Genomic DNA, 19,024 nt, shown 5'->3' on the forward strand with positions numbered 1-19,024 from the left:
GACAAACAACATCCACTGTTCTCTCTTTGTCCACCAAGGCAGTCATGTCATTGTAGAAGACTATTAGGTTGGTCAGACATGATTTCCCCTGTATAAATTCATGTTAACTACTTGCAGTCACCTTGTGATTCATGTGACTGGAGGAGATTTTCATGATTCATTCCTCAATCACTTTCCTAGGGGTTGAGTTGAGATAGACTGGCCTGTAGTTGCCCAGAGAGCAAGTTTCTTGTTGCTCTTGAAAATGGGTGATACTTCTTTTCACTCCTCAGAAACCTCCCCTGTTCCCCTTGAACTTTCAAAGCCAGCCAGGAGTTGCTTTGCAATGACATCCATTAGTTCCCTCAGCTCTTGCATGTGCAGCCTTTCAAGGGACATGGTCTGTGCAGTTTAAAGATTTCTCAGTGTGATCCTCCTCCACTGACAGTAAATATTGCTAGTCCCAGACTTTCTACTGTCTTGTTCTGTACAGGTCCTTTTTTTTTTTTCCCTTCAGACCTCTTGCCAAATGCAAATTCAGGTGGGCTTTAGCTTTCTTAACCTCATCTGTGCATTATTGGACACCATTTATATAGTCCTACTTTCACATCCTGTACACAGCATTTTTACGTTGGAGTTTAATCCCTTGTTTGTCCAGGCAGACTCCCAGACACCTTTGCTTCACGTCCTGCTTGCTAGGATGGAACTTTGGCTTGGAGGTGATCCTTTAGTCACTGGTAGTTGGTGAGCAGGGACATCAACATGGTTCCCAGACCTATAAAGCTGTTCCAGCAGCTTGCTTTATAAGAACTGTGGTATGCATGCCTGTGCTGCTGGGCTGTGGTAATCACCAGGGAGGTCCATCAGAACAATGTATGGGTAAGTTCATTTTTAGTACTGCTGAACTTGAACTGCAGATCCGGCAGACCTTGTGAATTAGTTACTTGCTTCTAGCCTATCTTAGCATCACTGACCAGGAGGGAAAGAAGTTCTAGGTATTGTGTTGCCTCACAGGACACTTGAGGTGTTTCTTTGCTTTTTTTGTGTGTTTTTCTCTCTTCATAAAGAACTCCTTCCTTATTTCTGGTCACGTTGTACTTCCTCAGTTTTATTCTGTCTAATGTGTTGAATCAGAACAACTTTGACAGCAGGGAGCAGCTGGATAAAAAGTCCAATTACTTCATTAGATTGCTTAGAAAATCTAGCTATTTAATCTATCAAAATCTATAGAACGAATTTTAGAGCAAAGCCTAGGTAGTTTGTAGACTGAGAAAACAGTAGCACCATAAAGTACAGCTTAGGGGCTTTGGCAAGCCTATGGTATCGTCTATTCAGACACACTTCTCTTGTCCTGCTTGAAAGGAGTTTGAGGTTTACACTCTGCAACATCTGTTATGAGTGCTTGCAAGTGTGCATGCTTAGAAAACAGCTTAGTAGTAACAGGTGTTTATCTGAGTGCAAAACTAATATAAAGTCCACAATATCCCCTTAATCTTCAGCAAACTACGGGTTTGTTTTTTTTTAGTTTCTTAGTAGTGAAATGTTTGACCACCAATTGCATAGCATTCTTATTAAATATAAAGATAAGTCACTATTTTTCTTGCTTAGATGATGGTCACTTTCAGGAGTTCTGACTTCTCTCCAGAGGACCTGACCAAATGCATACAGCAAGAAAAACTTGTGTCTAACAGCTTATATCTCCTGCCCCGTGTGGCATGGAGCTTTTTTCCTTGAACCTCATAGCCAAGTAGGCAAGTAGAGTAAGTTCCTTCATTCCTTAGCTGTTTTATTTTTCTACCTCTTGGGTAGCCATCACTGTCCTTGCTATGTCTTTTAGCTGAATGCAGGCAAGCTTTATTCTCTGTTTTCCTGTCTCTGGTGCAGCTTACCTCTGACTCCTCTGCACCTGGGAATATCATAGGTGTATACTTTTGACTGTAGAAAAGTAGGAAAATGACTCAAGATCTAGAAACAGTTCTTTCAAAATTGAAGTGTATGTAGTGTGAGGGTTGAATATACAGAATAAAGTATTGGTTTCAAACACAGCTTGCAAGTATTGGTCTTGGCTGCACAGCCATAGACTGGTAGCACATTTACCATTTCAAGAAAAAGAACCCTATTTTTACAAAGCTCTGGTGTTAAACCCTTCAGCACGGAACTGGCAAAATCAGTCACTTGACCCAGCTGTGTCAGAATTTACCATACAGCTGGTAGCTGAAGTCAGATTCCTCTTATTTTTTTATGACTTGCAAGACACTGCTTTCCCTGTATCTTGATTTCTGTAGTTTGACTGGCACTCATTGTCATTGACTTTGCAAATACTTGTTTCAGGAAAGGGGATGGTAGTTAAACAGCAAAATGGTTACAGTAGTGTCTCTCCTTTCTTCCTCTGAAAGAGCTACTGTTGCTCATGAGATTTAGAATTGAGTATTGAATCTAGAGGCTTCCTGTAGAAGGGTTATAAGCACTTAAGTCCTGAACCCTCTTGCTGTGTGAGTCTGACTAGCTAGTAGTTGATAATGTCTTCTAGGAATAATCCTATGCTGATTTTCTTAAATGGCAAGAATTGAGTCAAAATAGAAAATCTATTGATTCCAAGGTAGTCTAAAAAAATTGACTACTACACTTTCTGTTCACACTGTATCTTGACAAAATTGCAAAAGATATCAGACATTTTTAAAGGGGAAAAATAAGACACTAGTAACTTAATTGGAAAATACCCATTGTCAGTGTGTGTGACTGGATTATAGAAGAGGTCCCTGTGACATCAGAAGCTGAGGTGTAGAGGTTTGTACAGAGTTATATAGCAGGTTCCTGCCATGACCAGATGTCAGGAATATTTTTTTTTAGTATTTGGGTCTTTTTTAGGTTGACTGCTTTTTTACACTTAGACACTGAATCCATTTTTGCTTAAGGGTGTGTGGCTTTCTATCTGGCACTTTGGTGGTAATTTTCATGAGCTTGTCTGTAGACATTTCCCTACTGTTTTTTTTCTAATAATATAAAAAAGCAAGGGGGTATGTAGAAGGAGGACTCAGTGGGCTCAGATCTAGTGGAAAATAAACTGTTCTGCAGTTCAGTTTTACCGGGTTTGAAACAAACTACATGGAAATGGGGAAATTCTGTCATTCCTGCCATAAAACTGGACACTGGCAGCTTTTCTATTATGATTAAATTTGCACATCTTCACAAAAAAGGTGAATTAGGAGAAAAGACTGAGGCTTAGTCCTAGCTGCCTTTGTGAGAGATGAGAAGACGGGGACTTTGAACACAGGTCTCCAGTTCTTGTGTGGCTCTTGCATTATGGCTCAACAGTGCTGGGTGTTGGATAGTGTGCTATCTTGGACAGCTCAGAGTTTTGTAGGTCAGCCCTGTTCAGCAACTTTTGGAAGATACCTTGCACAAAGCCTCTGGGTAGAAGGTTGAATCACCACAGCAGTGTTCAAGGGTACTGTTTGTTCAGGCTCTGGTGTGTTCTGTCTCAATTGCCTTTTTTGTTTTACTTCCACAGGAGTCTTGAGTGTGCTGATCTGTGTGGAAGTGAGATGGGAGGATTTGAAAAGAAATATCAAGGGATTAGGCAAACGATACATTTAAAGAGTTTAGTTCCAGCTGCCCAGAGCTGGCTGATCCTGCATTTCAGGGAGGGAAGGAAAGGGAATAAATCTGACCACTTCTTGAGGGTCCTTTTTACCGTCACGTTTTGTACAGTTAGAACCCCAGATAGTGTTCTGTCCTGTTCCACAGGCATAGATGTCCTGTTGTAATCTTTCTTGTAATAAGCATAAACCACTTGTACAAACTTCCATGGGAAGTACTGAACTCTTGAACATGCTGATTTTGCAGCGTGTGTCTAAAGGGTTGAAGAATCTAATTCATAATCTTAGTAAAATATTTGACTGATACTTTGAGGCAGCAAACAAAAACTTCTGTCCAAAAGGGCCTGAGGAGCTCGCTGTTATTTGGCATCTGGTTCTAAGACACCTGTGTTGCAGGAATTGGTGAGCTGCTGAACAGCCAAAATCCAAGTTACATTCCTACTTCTGCCATTCCTTCTTAGGCCTATAAAAGTGGCATAGCAGAGTTTATCTTCAGCTCGTGAATGACTGTGTGTCATTTGATACCAAGCTCAACACATGTACAAAGGGCACAGCACTTGAAAAACACTTGCAAACCTCTTAAGTGCTCTGGACTGTCTCTCTGTGTTTTTGACCTAGATCTGAAACTGAAATCTTTATTCCTTGTATTTTTCAGGGATAATAAAACATTCTTGGATCTTCTTAAATTTGTCTTTTTAGTCTTACAGTAAGCTGACTGAAAACAGTTTTTCTCCACTGGGGCTTGCTGGAGTGTGTACCTAGCTTCTCTACTTTATGTGAAAGTATTCCTTAATTTATATATGAGGTCATGTAGTCACCTTCTGCATGGTCTATGTTTCATTCCTTCAGTGTTTTCACAGAAGCCAGCACCCAAAAAGATAACTACCATTGCAAGATTAACTTTTCTGGCTGCCCTTAAAAACATTTCAGTGTCTCAGAACAAATGATGCTGTCCTATTTCAACTTAAAGTGTCTTATTTCTAGGGTTTTTTTATTTTGTATTTCCTAAGGTTTCCTATGCGCGACCAAGTTCGGCTTCTATCAGAGATGCAAATTTGTATGTTAGTGGACTTTCAAAAACAATGACCCAGAAAGAACTAGAACAGCTCTTTTCCCAGTATGGACGCATTATTACCTCTCGTATTCTGGTTGACCAAGTCACTGGTAAGTAGGCAGTTTTACACTTCCTCTCACTTTTGGACTGGCAGTTTAAGAAATATTTTGCATTTCAGTACAATTGTCTTGTCTCTAGAATGTATGAAAGCTTAGAATGTATGAAAGGTGTATGTAGGCCAGAAAATGCAATTTTCTGCCGGAATTGTTCATAAATATGCATGTACAAAAATAGATTGTGGAGCGTACTGAGCCAGCTTGAGTCATTTCCACCCTGAAGGTGCAGGTTTGAAGCCTGTTTCATGGCTTGTAATAAATTTACAGTTGCTATAATCTTCCTTTCCAAGCTGCTATGCAAAAACAGTCCCTATGTACTTTATAAAATGCTTTTAAACATTTTTAAAATAAAAATAAAATTTTATGCAAAAATGCACAACTGGTTCTCTGAGGCTAGGATTACAAAAGATTCAGACTGATAATTGCTGTTAAGACTGTTCTCAAGGCTGCCTCATTAACTTTGGGTCCACTGAAGAACATGAACTTTGAGTTCCTTGGGAGCAGATAAGGTCTGTGCTTAGCTCCTTAAGAACTAAGCTCTAGCAGGCTCGTTGCCTTGTCACATTATGTATCTTAACCAGTAACCCGTCTCTGGTTACTCTTCAGACTTGGACAGTAATGCATGGGCTTTTGCTGGCTCAAATGGCTGATCTTGAAGAGCTTTATACTTTGCTGCTTTAACCTGCTTCCACCAGGCCTGTTCCAAAATATATACTTGGCATTTCATTTGATTACTTGACAGAAGTATTGAGTGTGCAAAGCAAAACACAAAGGAGCAGGGCTCTCCAAATTCTCATCTTTCAAAAAAACTAGGGGTGTGGGGCAGAAGAATTCATTTATTCACATAATTATTCCCTGAATAATAGGCTAGTGTGGATTTTTTTTTTTTTGTAGTTGTGTCATTGTGGGTGACATAGCTTTTGGTTGTATGAGGTCAAAGTGTTCAAACAGTCTTACCTTGAAAGCATTTTGTATGGCACTGTTTGATACTTAGCTGACTTGTAGAGGACCTCATATATATTCCTTTGCAATTCCACTATGTTAACAGAAATCTCAATATTGACACATAATACTGAGGGAGTGTTTTAATAGTGTGAGTTGGTGAGACTGAAGAGAGGCAGAGAAAGGAAAGGTAAAGGCACTGTAGTGACTTGCAGAAGCAGTAGATTTGCAGGTCAGATTTCTGGTCTTTGTGTAATAAATAGCTGTTTACAGTATGTTCCTGTATATTCATACATAGAAATGGTGGGCTTTGACAAATGGGCCAAATAAGTAAATATGGTTAAACTTACAAATGTGTACTGTAATTCTAAATACTCATAATTCTAGTACGTGCACAGTAGCTTTCTGGCACAGTCTGTTTTATAGGTTTAAGTTTTCTTTCGTCCTTCCTAGTAATTTGGAAGAGGTAGGCTCAAAGCGTTATGAATAATAAGGTTGTGACACAGACTGACAGGTGAAAAATGCAAAGTGGAAGTTGTGACATTTGCCTCTTTAAAGCTTTCTTATGCCTGCTCATTGTCACTTTGGTTTAAATCATCATTGTTTATGAACAGAATGCATTTCTTGTTAATGATTAATGTTCATTGGCTCAAGTATTGACACCTCAATGTGTTTATATTTAAGCCACAGTATACGTTTTTGAGGTGCAGTGTTCTTAATACCTTTCATAACACTTGGTGATCCCCTTGTGTGTTGCCTTGTGACTTTTCTATACAAAGGAATAGTTTGTGGCCCAAGAAAAGTTTTCTTCAAAAAGAACACCTACAAATGTATGGTGGTTTGCTGAAACTGAATCTTTACTTGAAAGGTAATAGTTAAAAAGGGCTGTAATTTCCATTACTGCAATTTAGAACCTGCACTTCATTCTTTGTCCTCTCAGCATATTTTTTCCAAAGGGAACATCAAAGGGTGCTGCAGGAAAGCATAAGCCATTTCTTGCTACTAGGGAGCAGGTGACTAATCTATTCACAGAATTTCTGTGCATTTACATACTGCAGAGTAGCATGAGCTAAACAGAGGTTCCAGCACAGCTGGCTCTGGGTTCACCTCCATCTCCCCCCAAATGGCTTTGTTTCAGAATTACTCTTTGATGCACTAGGTTTAAGTTGTCTTTGCTGTGTTTTTCCTCAACCTTACAAGCTTTCTATACAGTATATCTTATGTGAGTTAAATTTAAGAATAAAAATAATAAATTCCAGTGGAAAACTCATACTTCTTTGAGCAACAGCTCAGTGCTAATAAGCTCAAAATTATCTAGCAATTGGCCATTAACATAGCAATTGGCTGTGAAAATCAAGTGTTAAGATCTAATATTCCAAAGTCTCTGAATTAATTATTTGCTTCCTTCACCCTCTGCAGGGGTATCAAGGGGTGTGGGGTTTATCCGATTTGACAAGCGAATTGAAGCAGAAGAAGCTATCAAGGGCTTGAATGGCCAGAAACCTACAGGTGCCACAGAGCCCATCACTGTAAAGTTTGCTAACAATCCAAGCCAAAAAACCAGTCAGGCCATTCTTTCCCAGCTGTACCATTCTTCAAACAGAAGGTATCCAGCACCTTTAGCTCAGCAGGCTCAACGTTTTAGGTAAGTCTGTACAGTACGTACTTGTGTGTGACTGTGCTGGAAGCCACATGATCCATCCCATGGGCCTGTTTGTTTTCCTTCCCTGCTTGTGTGATTTCTGTGTGTGAGGGAGACACATGAAAATGTTGAACTTTAGCTATGCTCCTGTAATACAGTTAGAAGCAAAAATGCATTTCATTCTATTGATAGCATTTTAGTATCTAAAAAATCTACTTAAACTGAGATGACATCTTTTTCTTCTACACAGTCACTAAAAAAAAAAATCAATTTCTAAAGGTTACATTTAATTCCTTAGATTCTTGTTGATCAGTGTGCAGGTTGATTCAGTTAACATTGACCTAGGCAATTCAATTTTTAGCCATATGGCATGCCATAGCCAGCCTCTTCTTCCCTACCCCCTATTTTTCCTCCCTGTTCTGGCTATCAGGTTTTTTCCTAGTTAGTTCTCTGAATCCTGCATGTCATGCTTTGTCTTCCCTTATTGCAAACTTTTGTAATGAATATTATTCAGATATTTTCTGCATGTGTTTTTGTGGCTGTATATTCCCATCATGTTGAAACTACAGACATACTACAGCCCTGTGATATGTAGTGTATTGAGAAGGACAGATGGTGAGAACAAAGTGAAACAAATACTGCATTATCTACATTCATGAGTAACTCGGATTTTTCAGTGATTTTGATCGTTTCTTCCCACCTTCTGCCCCTGGGCTAAACAGTAATACACTTAAACATTTTTTATTTTACTTTTTAAGAAATAAACTCTTCTAACAGTTTGCTTTAAAGAGCATATACCAAACTTGAAAAGCTCTGCATTGGCTACCCTCCCCCTCAGACCTAATATTCACAGTTCACGGACTGCAGTTGTGGCAGAACTGAATTCTTCTTTTCTTCAACTTTTCAGCCATACATGCTGAAAGTGTCTCACAGGTGTAAATGTCAGCACTAGAGTGGGCTTTCTACCCTAAGGGAAGAGGTAACCAATTCATTATTTGGTGGAGTTTCTTACAATTTCTTAAGGAATAAATGGGTTAACTTAGTGTGTAGGCTTGGCACTGTTCCATAGGCAGAGCATAGGGGCAGAAATTAGACTTGGAGGATGGACCTAAGGGTATTGTGAAATAAGATCATGAGGGAGTTGTTGTACAGCCTGTGTGTTACAGCATTCAACGTACGCTGGCAAGTCTGGACTGCTGACTCATTGCGTTTTTCAGGATGCACTTTTCCCAGATACTTGGCTGTGTTTGATATTGGTTATTCTGGCTAGGGTAGCATCTGTATTTAATATAATCCAGATCTATTATGATTTGTAAAAATTCTCCCAACTTGGAGTTTTTTTCTTTGGATAGGACCTAAAAAGTTCTTTGCAGTTAATTTCAATAACATACCCCTGTCCTGCAACATTAGGCTTTGAACCTTAAAGTTGTTACTTGATTGTGTATTTCTATGAATGCCTGTTTAAATTTTACTGGAAATGTTTTTCTGAGATACCGAATGTAAAGTAATGCCTGAAGCGACCAGAAGAGCCATTGCGATTTGCTCCACTTAAAAACTAAGTAGGTACAAGTCTGCAGTGCACAGGAGGGAGAGTAAAATCCTGCTCACTTCTGTTGATGTGGATGGAAGAACAAGGTTGAACTGACTGGTCAAAAGGTAAACTGGAGCAGCAGAAAAATATTAGATTTTTTTTTATTAGTTTTTTGGAGAAGGTCTTCAGTCTTCTCTTTCTTCACTAAAAGAGACAACCTTGCTGAATTTTAAATTTTATAACTGTTACCATGTTTTTTGGCTTTTTAGGTCTTTGCTGTTGTTGAAGCATTCCATCTCTGCTGACTGTAGTTCTGATGCTTCAGAACTTTCATGTCTTTTATACATTTCTGTCCTGGTTTGAACTCAGAGGGCAACTGAACACCATGCAGCTGCTTGCTCATTCCTTCCCCCTCAGGAATGGGGAGGGAAAATAAAACAAAAGGCCTGGGAATTGAGGACCAGAAGGGATGACTCACCAGTTATGGTTGAGGGCAAAGACAGACTTGCTAGAGGAGGAAAAAGAACATCAATTTAAACACCACCACCACCACTTAATCTTCTAGTCAGAGTAGGAGAGTGAGAAATACAACCCCAACTTAAAAACACCTTCCTCTCCCAACCCCTCCCTTCTTCCTGGGCTCAGCTTTGCTCCCAATTTCTGTCCCTCCTACCCTTCAGGGGGGAGGGAATGGGAGTTGTGGTAAGTTCGTCACCCTTTTTCTCTGACAGTCCTTCCTCCTCACAGGGAGGACTCCTCACACAGTTTTTCTGCTCCAGTGTGGGGTCCCTCTCATGGAAGACAGCCCTCTGTGAACTTCTCTGACATAAGTCCTTCCCACAGGCGGCAGCGCTTCACAGAACGCTCCAGCGCGGGTCCCTCCCACAGGCTACCCCAGTACGTGGTTCCTTCGAGGTTCTGGCCTTCTCCATTCACAGCCCCCTGCTCCAGTGTAGGGCCCTCCATGGGCTACAGGTGAGCATCTGCTCCACTGGTGACCTCCATGGGTGCAGGGCACAGTCTGACCTCTCACCATGGGCTGCAGGGCAATCTCTGCTCTGGTGTACCTCTCTGCTCTGGTGTACCTCTCTGCTCTGGTGTACCTCTCTGCTCCGGTGTACCTCTCTCCTCTTCCTCCTTTTTTCTTCCACTGAAGAAGTTTGCATGGTTCCTGGTGTTCACATAGGTATCTCACAACCACTCTTCCTTTCCAGGTTCCCCTTAAATACTTTATCACTGATGTGCAGCCGCCACCACTAATTGGCTTGACTTTGGCCAGAGGTGGATTGAACTTGGAGCCAGGGGAGCTTTGAGAAAGTTCTCACAGGGGCCACTGCTGTAACCCCCTCCCCACTACAAAAACCTTGCCACACACAAACCCAACACAATTTCAGGATGACCTGATGCAATTGCTCTGTTTCTATCAATAGTTGACAGAGGCCTGAAAACAGTCATTGTAAACTTCAATAGTAAAGAACAATAGAATCACTGCAATGCATTTTTTTTCTTATTAAGAAAAATCCTGAGCTGGACTTTCAAAAGCAGCTATATGTAATTACCCAGTTTCTGTAAGATGTGTAAATTAAAGCATCTTTAAAAATTGTCTAGTGAATGCCCCTGAGAATTTTTCCAGAATTTTTTTAAGTTGTTCAGGTAACTAATGAAAATACTACAGTGTATGAAAAATTAAGTGAGCTGCTCTGCAGCAAGGATGTGTAAGTGGTGGTGTCTCCTAGAACTGTTCACCCTTTTCTCTATCCCTAAATGTTAATGACAAATGTTAATCCACACTTAAGTCTGCTGATAGTAGTCAGGCATTTTTAAATTTCCTGGTTGGTGCTTTTTTAGGGATCTGGTGTCTTGCTTTCCTGTCAGTGCATCTGCAAAACCAGCTTACTGCAGAGTCATAATGCTTTGTTGTTTAAGACCTTTATTTAGCTGCAGACAAGACCAAACAAATTTTCAAGTTTTTTGTGCACAGATGTAGTTACTCTACTGCAGCACTTAACTCTGGATTCTGTATACCAGTAATAGTTTAAATCCTGTAGCTTATTACTGGAGAGAAATCACAGTAAGGTACAGATCTGTAAGTTAGCTGTAAGCTAAAAACTAAATCAAGAGTACCCTTTTAACCTAAGTTCATATTTTGTGGAGTACTGAAGAGAGCCTTTAAGACTTTCTCTTCATATGTCTGGGCTTTGCAAGGAAGAAACCAGAGCGTATTTAGGGGAGGAATTTTCTTAGAGAAGTACTTTTAAGAGACTTCAGGAATAAGATTAATGGGATTGGTAGGCACTGCATGTTCCGGGTATTGACTAGGTATTAAGAGTTTTGGTGGCATATTGCAGTTTAGCAGGTTGCAGGAAGGTGATGGAAGAAATACATGGAGAAAGTTTAGTCTAACATATGTATGGATTCTAAAAACATTTGGTTCTGGAAAAGAGTAAGAAAACAAAAAATGTTTGCAGTTCATGTCTGAACATTTACAACTGCCTTCAAACCCTGCATTTTGCATATTTTGGTCAGTAGATTGTCAGAAGATTCTGTAGTGGCTTCATTCAAAACAAGTTAGTAATCTGGAAAACTTCACTGAGATGCTAACAGTATTTGTCTCAGGCTAAAGGTGTAGTGGTGCACTTTCTGAACTGAACTATTTATGGTTGTGAATACTGCACAAGAACATCTATTTTGTGTTCACTAACTGTATAAGGTGTAATGTGTCACAGCTCTATCGGTGGTGGTAATTCAACTTTTGCATGAGGTTCTGTAAGGGATGTGGCCATAATATACCAAATTTCCTTAAGATTAAAGTGTGGAGAAGTCTGAAGACTGAATATTTTGCTAAATGTTTTTCAGGTTGGACAATCTGCTCAACATGGCTTATGGAGTAAAGAGGTAATAAAGCACTATTAGGTTCATAGTAACCAAATTAATACATATTTTGTGTTGTCTTCCAGTAGGACTTATGTTGGATTGTTGCATGTTGGGACTTTGGCTGAAATTTGTTCATTTTGGTGAATTGTGCATGAAAGACAAACTTATTTTGTATTAGTTCCATGGAATTCCTGTTTCAAATGACTTGCTAATCGTCACTGGTTTTACAGCATGCTTTTCTTCTGTTTTTCTATGTTACTTCCTTTCAGACCTAGTGCTGTTCTTCCTACTTCTGTATAGTATTGTACACAGCATTTGTGCAGTTGGGGAAAAAAACATTTGCAGTGTTATCTTATTAGTCTGGCCCATGTGTTCATGCTGTGAAAAGTCTTGTATCATTTTGCCTTTTATTCTGAAATGTCTTTGCTGGGTTTTTTTGTGAACAGCTTTATGATTCTGTTTTGTTTTCCCCTGTTCTTCAGTAGGTTTCCTCCAATGACCATTGATGGAATGACCAGTTTGGCCGGAATTAATATCCCTGGACATCCAGGAACTGGATGGTGCATTTTTGTGTACAACTTAGCCCCTGATGCTGATGAGAGTATCCTCTGGCAAATGTTCGGACCCTTCGGAGCAGTAACCAATGTGAAGGTCATCCGTGACTTTAACACCAATAAGTGCAAAGGTTTTGGATTTGTGACTATGACAAACTACGATGAGGCAGCTATGGCAATAGCCAGCCTGAATGGATACCGCCTTGGGGACAGAGTATTGCAGGTCTCCTTCAAAACAAACAAAACGCACAAAGCCTAACAAGTTATTCTCAGTGCATTAATACATGAAAACTATACAACAAAGGCAATTTACAAGAAGCTTTATGCATTAGTAAATGCCTTTGTTGTATGCCAGTGTGGAAATGGGGATAAAATGACTTAGCATCCTAAGAATATGTGAGATTTTTTTATTGCTAATATTTGAATTAAAACTTCTTACATATCTTCTGTGTTTGAATATTCACAAGAGGTACAGGGTTTTTACCTGTCACGATGCATATTCTATTGCCTTCTTTGAAGAAGGTAGACCTTTTAAAATGTTTCAGCTAAGGGAAGAAGTTTTTTCTTTACATGACTGTCTTTAACATATGAGTAAACATTAAGGCTTTGTGTTACGCTTTAAGGTGGTTTTTGGTTATTTCTTGATTTGCCTTGTGTTTAATTTACATGTTAATGCATCACTGTTTTGTTCAATAAAAGTATTTGAAGTTTACATTTATTTATGAAGTTATCAGTATTTATTTTATAATTATCATTTGGGTTGGGGAGTGGGAACACATTATAAAAGCTTATTGTAAGAATACTGGAGAACTTTTCGTAAAGCAGTACCTTGCCAAAGAGATAAGAGCCTCTTTGATGTGGGTTTAAAAAAGCATCTATTTTTGTAAAAAAAAATTTGGAGAAACTTTTTACTGGTCCTGGAACAAATATTTTGACTTGAATACTTTGAGAAATCTCTTCATATGACACCTAGTGAGCTTTTGAAACTTACCAGGAAATTTGCAATTGTTGGGGAAAATTTAGAAAGATTTATGATGTAGAAATACTTTTGAGACCTTTGTATTAAGAAGTAGAGTCAATGGGATGCACTGTTGGTTTCATTTTTGTAATCATCAGTGGAGTCTTTGATCATCCTGGTTATTAAGTGATAGGTGGCTCACATTAATTTGTGATTTTAAAACAAATGAAAATTTTGAAAAAGTATAAGAGCAAGCAGGAAACTTAAAATACTGAGATGGGGGGGAAAAAAAATCTGTTCTTCCTAAAGAATTCCCTTCAGATAGAGCTCATGGTGTTTAGTGATGTACTTGCTATTGTTTGAAGAATTGTTTTGTCTTTGAGAAAAGACATTGAGCATGGTTTGCACTGTAGCAAATCAGCAAAAGTGGCCCGAATTGGGTGCTTCTGGAGGTATTTTGAAAGTTATGTTCAAAGCTAACACCTGAGCTTTGTGTAATGTAAATAAGACCTTGAGTTACAAACCTTTCAGCTAATTTTGGTTTGAGTTTATGTTACATGCCAAGTGATGTTCAATTTTGAATGTTTTTGTATGAGTTTTTTCTTTGTAAATGGCATTAACATTGTTACTTGAGGTCTGATTATTCATTTTTGTTGTCCTGAGGACTTGAATTTACAGTGCATCAGATCTGTTGCTATTTTTGTCTGTAGATAGTCTAGCTTCAGCTGTTTATGGTGATGCTACATTTTTGTTTATAAATATGTTTGTGGTAAAAAAACGAGTATAATCATAGGTTTTGAACAAATTTCCTTACATTTTTCATACAAAAACCATAAATACCTGTATGCTATTGAAATTTAACTTTGTATGATGCTTAAATCACTATTTGGGGAAATAGAAAAAGTCTTTACCATGCATTGAAAAAATTTAAGGAAAAAAAATACAGAATATTTTCTGATTAGCATCTAGCTTATAATTAAATTTTTCAAAAAAGCTGAGGGTTTGATGCCTTCACCAGGATGCACTGACAACTATGTAGTTACGTCCTGCTTTTTGTATAAACTGAGATGCTCATATGCTTCCCCTTAGAAAAAGCAATGTTCTATGCATAACATAGTTGTACACTATCTTTGCAGTTGCTTTTGGTTCATATTCTTTTAAACTGTAGTTATAAATTTTTCAGTATAGTACAGTACATATACTGTGAAGCGCGTGCTAAAGTGAGTAAGCGAGTTTTCATGCTGACCCACTCAATGCTAATCAAAAATCAATTGGCTTCCTGAGCACTTCCTCATTCTTAGGTGCATTTAGATTGTTAAAGCTAATCCTCTGCATTAAAAATTGTATATACTATAGAAATCACAAACTTTCCAATATGGGGAAAACAGTAGCTACATGCTTCTTTCCTATACTACTGTAGCAAGTAATGGCATTGATGAGAAGGCATGTAAATTGGGCTTCACTTTACAGTGTTTATCAGAGCACTTAGTAAAATATAAGGCTGGTATTTATTTGAAGTTGTATAGTACAAATTAATTCGCATCTGTTGGAAAATATATTCTGTTGAGTATTTAAGAGGTTGTACATGTTTTCTTTTGTGTTTGGATCCTTTGTACTTTTTCATGTTCGGTACATCAATAAACAAAGTTGAAGGGAAAACAGTGTCACCAGCAGGTCTCTTACCATACTGTCCTCTGCTTTAACGGGTAAGCAGTCTGAGTTGAGAGGTTTCTGCAAAGCTTGCAAGCTCCTTTTACCTTAGCCTAGATTCCTAGTTATCCACAACGAGGTAAGACAGTGGAGCTGTGTACCAGTTCTGTTACGTTAGAATTATGTCAGATCTTTTCATTTTGGTTTTATACAAACCTCGCAGTACTTAGGCTGATAGAATAAATAAGGGTGATTAAACACATTCAGAAAAAAAAAAAAATTGCTGTCTGGCTGGCAGACTGCTATTCAGTGTAGCTAAGTTAATACCCTAATGTGTTAGGATAAATAGGAAAGGGAAGGATTTGCTCTTTGTAGCAGTGTCCATTTGCTGTTTAATTACCGCATTAATTTCTGGGCTCCATTAATTGAGTGAATATTCAGTTAACCTTAGCTTGCTGTTTTCCTTTCCCAGCTCTTGAAGAAATTCTTTAAAAGCAGTTAACTGTCTCTTGCCCTTTTAAAGTACCCATAGTCCTAAATTTATTTGCTTTGTTCAGCTGAATTAAGTGAATTTCCACCTGTTAGAATCCAAAAGTGGATTATGCAGTGTAGCTTTTTTAAACTGTTTTCTTTCACCTTCTCTTACATCTTTACTGTAAGATTTTCTTGATAGAAAACCGCGTAGCCTGTGTTGTGGTGTGGAGCACTTCCCATCACTGCCGTGTGATGGAGTCAAGCTTACTTGGATGATGGATGGTGTCATAAGTCTGTGAACAAGACATGTAGATAATAGTACCTCAAGATATGTCAGTTTGTCATAACAAGTGATAACAAACTGACTCTTTATATTTACTTACAGCGTGTACTTTTATGTGGTTATGTTCTTTGGTGGCTGAAGTAATGAAAAGATGCAAGACACAATGCTTGGCAGCAAATGAGGAGCTATATTTAGAGTTCATATTCCAGCAAGGGCATCTGTGTGTTCAGCTTGCAGTCTTTCATGGAAGGATAGTTCTAATTCTCAAGTGACATCAGTCTGAGTATAGTGTAACTAGCCACAGTTCAATTATCTTTATTATATGGAAATGAGGACAAAAATGTGTTTTTGTAACTGCCTTCAGTTTAAAATCAAGATTTATATTTTGAGGGCTAACTGCAGATAAGCGGGTAGTCAAGGAACAACACTAAAAGTTACCAGCAGTAAGTGCAGTTGTCCAAAGGAAAGGTCAGTGTGGAAAAACACATATTTGATAATACGTAGCTGAGCACCTCTGGGAAACTGGGGCTCCTGAGTAAGAGAATGTGATACAAATTTCTACAGAGTTAGTACTTTTCTTACTATATTAAAGTTTTATGATAAACCTATGGAAGAAAATGTGGAACTGCTTCGTGTGATATGGTGGTGGAGGACTAGTTCCTTTTGTACCTATATAATATGAGTTCCAGGAATATCTGTAACACCTGTACAGGACTAAGTGTTAGATGAGAGGGAAGCATGACCCTGGCAGAGGGTGAGCTGTAATGTTAGCTGGGGCAGTTGTGGAAGGGCCTTGTTACTGCAGAAGCATGCTTGAGACTTGTGTGCTGCTTCTGCAAAAGATGTGTATAATGAAATCAGCTGTAACAGGTGAACTTCCCACCTGTGTCTAGAAAAGCCTTCCTTTGGGAAAGGGGTGTTTGAGTGTGAATGGAAAAGGTGTGGTTTTTAAGTGGACAGCTGTCTGTTGGGGTTGTAGATGGTGTGTATTTGTTGCATAACACCCAGGGATCATCAGGTACAGTAAGTCAGGGATATTTTTACCTGTACTGCTGAACAGGCCCGACTGACATTAAAAATCTATTTCCCTTTGTATTGTCACTGCAAAGACACTGCATGAAGGTGACTAGATGGGTAGAAATGGTGACTTAAGTTAGATCTTGAAAAGCAGCAAGTAGTTAGGACTTACTAGCAAAATTTATAGCTTGATTCAGAGTGTATGTCAGGGTTTTTTACTATAACAGTTTGAGAAATGAACACAATTTGAGATATGCTCCATGGGTAAAATAATGGCCTGGGACTGTACTATTTCAGCCCTGTTCACACTGTTGATCCAACTGTGCTTGCGCCTTCTTTAACATCAGGCTTTGTCTGCCCAGCTGTGACATTCAAACTTCAGCATTTCAATATGTGCTTCTCAAAACAAAGAACAGTGCACCTATTTTTACACTTAAATTTTCCTAATTATACTTCACTGTGGAGGCATCCATCTACAAAACTACTGCTGTGATGACTAATGCTTTGGTCCAGCAGATGTGGTAGCACACTGGAGGTCATCTGGGCTTTTTAAAGCAAAGCTGGAGGAGAGGTTGGGTTTTCTGATGGGAGGAGGTGGAACAGGTACACTGTGATAATGCAGGAAGTCTGCTGTTTGGTTGAAGAGCAATTTTAATCTGAAAAGCCTGACTTGTTGCCCAAAGTTTTAGTAACTGACAAAAATCAAGGAAGCAATGTAAACTTTCAGGTACTCTCAAAACAACATGAGTGACTTCAGTGGGTTAAAAGGTTGCTTAACTTTATGCTATTAAGTCTGATGCATTACTGTCTTATATACTAATTACTCTTACTTTCTGGTTTTCCCCAACATTCTGCTTGGAGACATAAATGAATTTTGCAAGGCAAAAATGAATTTTTTCAAACTTGTAAGGCCACTCTGAAAAAAGCAAGCATAACTGCAGGAAGTTAATAAAGCATCTGATTTCTTATTTTATGTGCTATATCCTGTGGCTCCTATACATAAGTGAGTTTAAGTTAACATGACATTTTTAGTGACCCTGTAATACTGTAAGGAAAGTTGCTGCAAGTGCTGGCAGAGTATTGATTATAAATACTGCAGGCTTTACAAAAAAATTAGAAGCAACTGTTATTACAACCATTACTAAATTCTCATTTATGAATTAGGACCCTTCCGTAGTATTTATGTTGCTTATTTACAAAATACAAAACATATATTTCTGTGCTCTCAGTGCAAGGATGTTCTTAGTTTCAAGTTTTTCTTGAATGTTCTGCTAATAAAAGCTTCTGCAGGTCACTCACCTGATGATACAACAGGGCTATTTGCCAACACTTACGAAAGACAATATTCTCTAATAAAAAATTAAATAGCCCTAAAAGTTAGTCCACCACTTCAAGATGTCTACCTGTTTCAAAAGTTTGGTATTAACTTTGAGAAATACAAGGTATTCTGTAGCAGCCTGTTCTGTCAGAAGGAAAGCAGAGATATGTCAAAGTGAAACACTTATTTCCTACCCCTATCTGTGTTTTGTACCACCACAGAAGATAAAACAAGCAGAAGTGTGGTGGCAGGCTTTGTTTTTAATGTCCCTGGTTAACATAGGCACTATTCTGATGGATGTGAACAGTTCAGTTGTACCCTTCAAGCTGCCCGTTCCAACAGTTCATGTTTTCTGAGAAGTTATGACTCCAGACACTTTCTGGTTTAATTACTTCTTTCTTGTTGTGTTGCATATTCATTGCAAACAGTTGCAGTATCCATTTTTATTAACACAAACTCAGATATATTATAAATCTGAAGTTTGAAAGTAAATGTAAACTGTAAAAGTAAACTGTAACTGTAAAGCCATAAATGATGCCTGCTGGTGGTGGTTTTTTGGTTTGTTTTTTTTTTTTTTAATATAGGGAAAATATTTAGTAGAGTGAGTTTAGGCTTCCTCAAATTCCTGTTCATTGTGCTAACGTTCAGCAGCCACACATGATGTGTTGTACCCCATCTCACCTTTCTGATCTATTAACCAACCCATTCATGCATCATTAAGATGTGTCATCATGCATCCAAGCCAAACAAATAGATTTGTGGAAGTAACAGAGGAAAAGCTGAAGAACAAGAATGTAGGTTATGTGTTTTCCAGACTTCAGGGAAGATCAGAAAGGGCAAAGTTAATCTTCAAATTATCCATTAGGTTGCCTATCCAGGACTTAGAGAAACTGTCCTACAGCTGATTAACAACTTACTTTCAAATGAGAACTCATTCCTGGATGCTGCTGGTTACTCTCCTGATTGAAAACAGCGTCTTCCACATTCTAGATAGCCTAACAGTATTTATCATAACCCTGAAGCTGATGCCTCA

At 38.6% G+C, this 19,024-nt stretch overlaps 1 protein-coding gene across 5 annotated transcripts in view; it reads left to right on the top strand.

The window, feature by feature from the left end:
* The window catches only part of ELAVL2 (ELAV like RNA binding protein 2), a 59,262-nt gene extending 46,088 nt beyond the window's left edge, over positions 1 to 13,174 (top strand). For 3 of the 5 annotated variants that reach the window (XM_026866675.1, XM_026866677.1, XM_026866679.1), the window contains exons 4-7: positions 4,589 to 4,742; positions 7,110 to 7,335; positions 11,720 to 11,758; positions 12,220 to 13,174. In XM_026866675.1, coding sequence (XP_026722476.1) covers positions 4,589 to 4,742; positions 7,110 to 7,335; positions 11,720 to 11,758; positions 12,220 to 12,550 — 750 coding nt within the window. In that variant the 3' untranslated portion in view covers positions 12,551 to 13,174. The remainder of the gene's footprint in view (positions 1 to 4,588; positions 4,743 to 7,109; positions 7,336 to 11,719; positions 11,759 to 12,219) is intronic. The other 2 variants (XM_026866676.1, XM_026866678.1) reach the window with 1 other exon arrangement.
* Positions 13,175 to 19,024: the final 5,850 nt, after the last annotated feature.

Source organism: Athene cunicularia (assembly GCF_003259725.1).
Source record: "Athene cunicularia isolate RWA chromosome Z unlocalized genomic scaffold, athCun1 chrZ_part3, whole genome shotgun sequence".
Taxonomy (NCBI): Eukaryota; Metazoa; Chordata; class Aves; order Strigiformes; family Strigidae; genus Athene; species Athene cunicularia.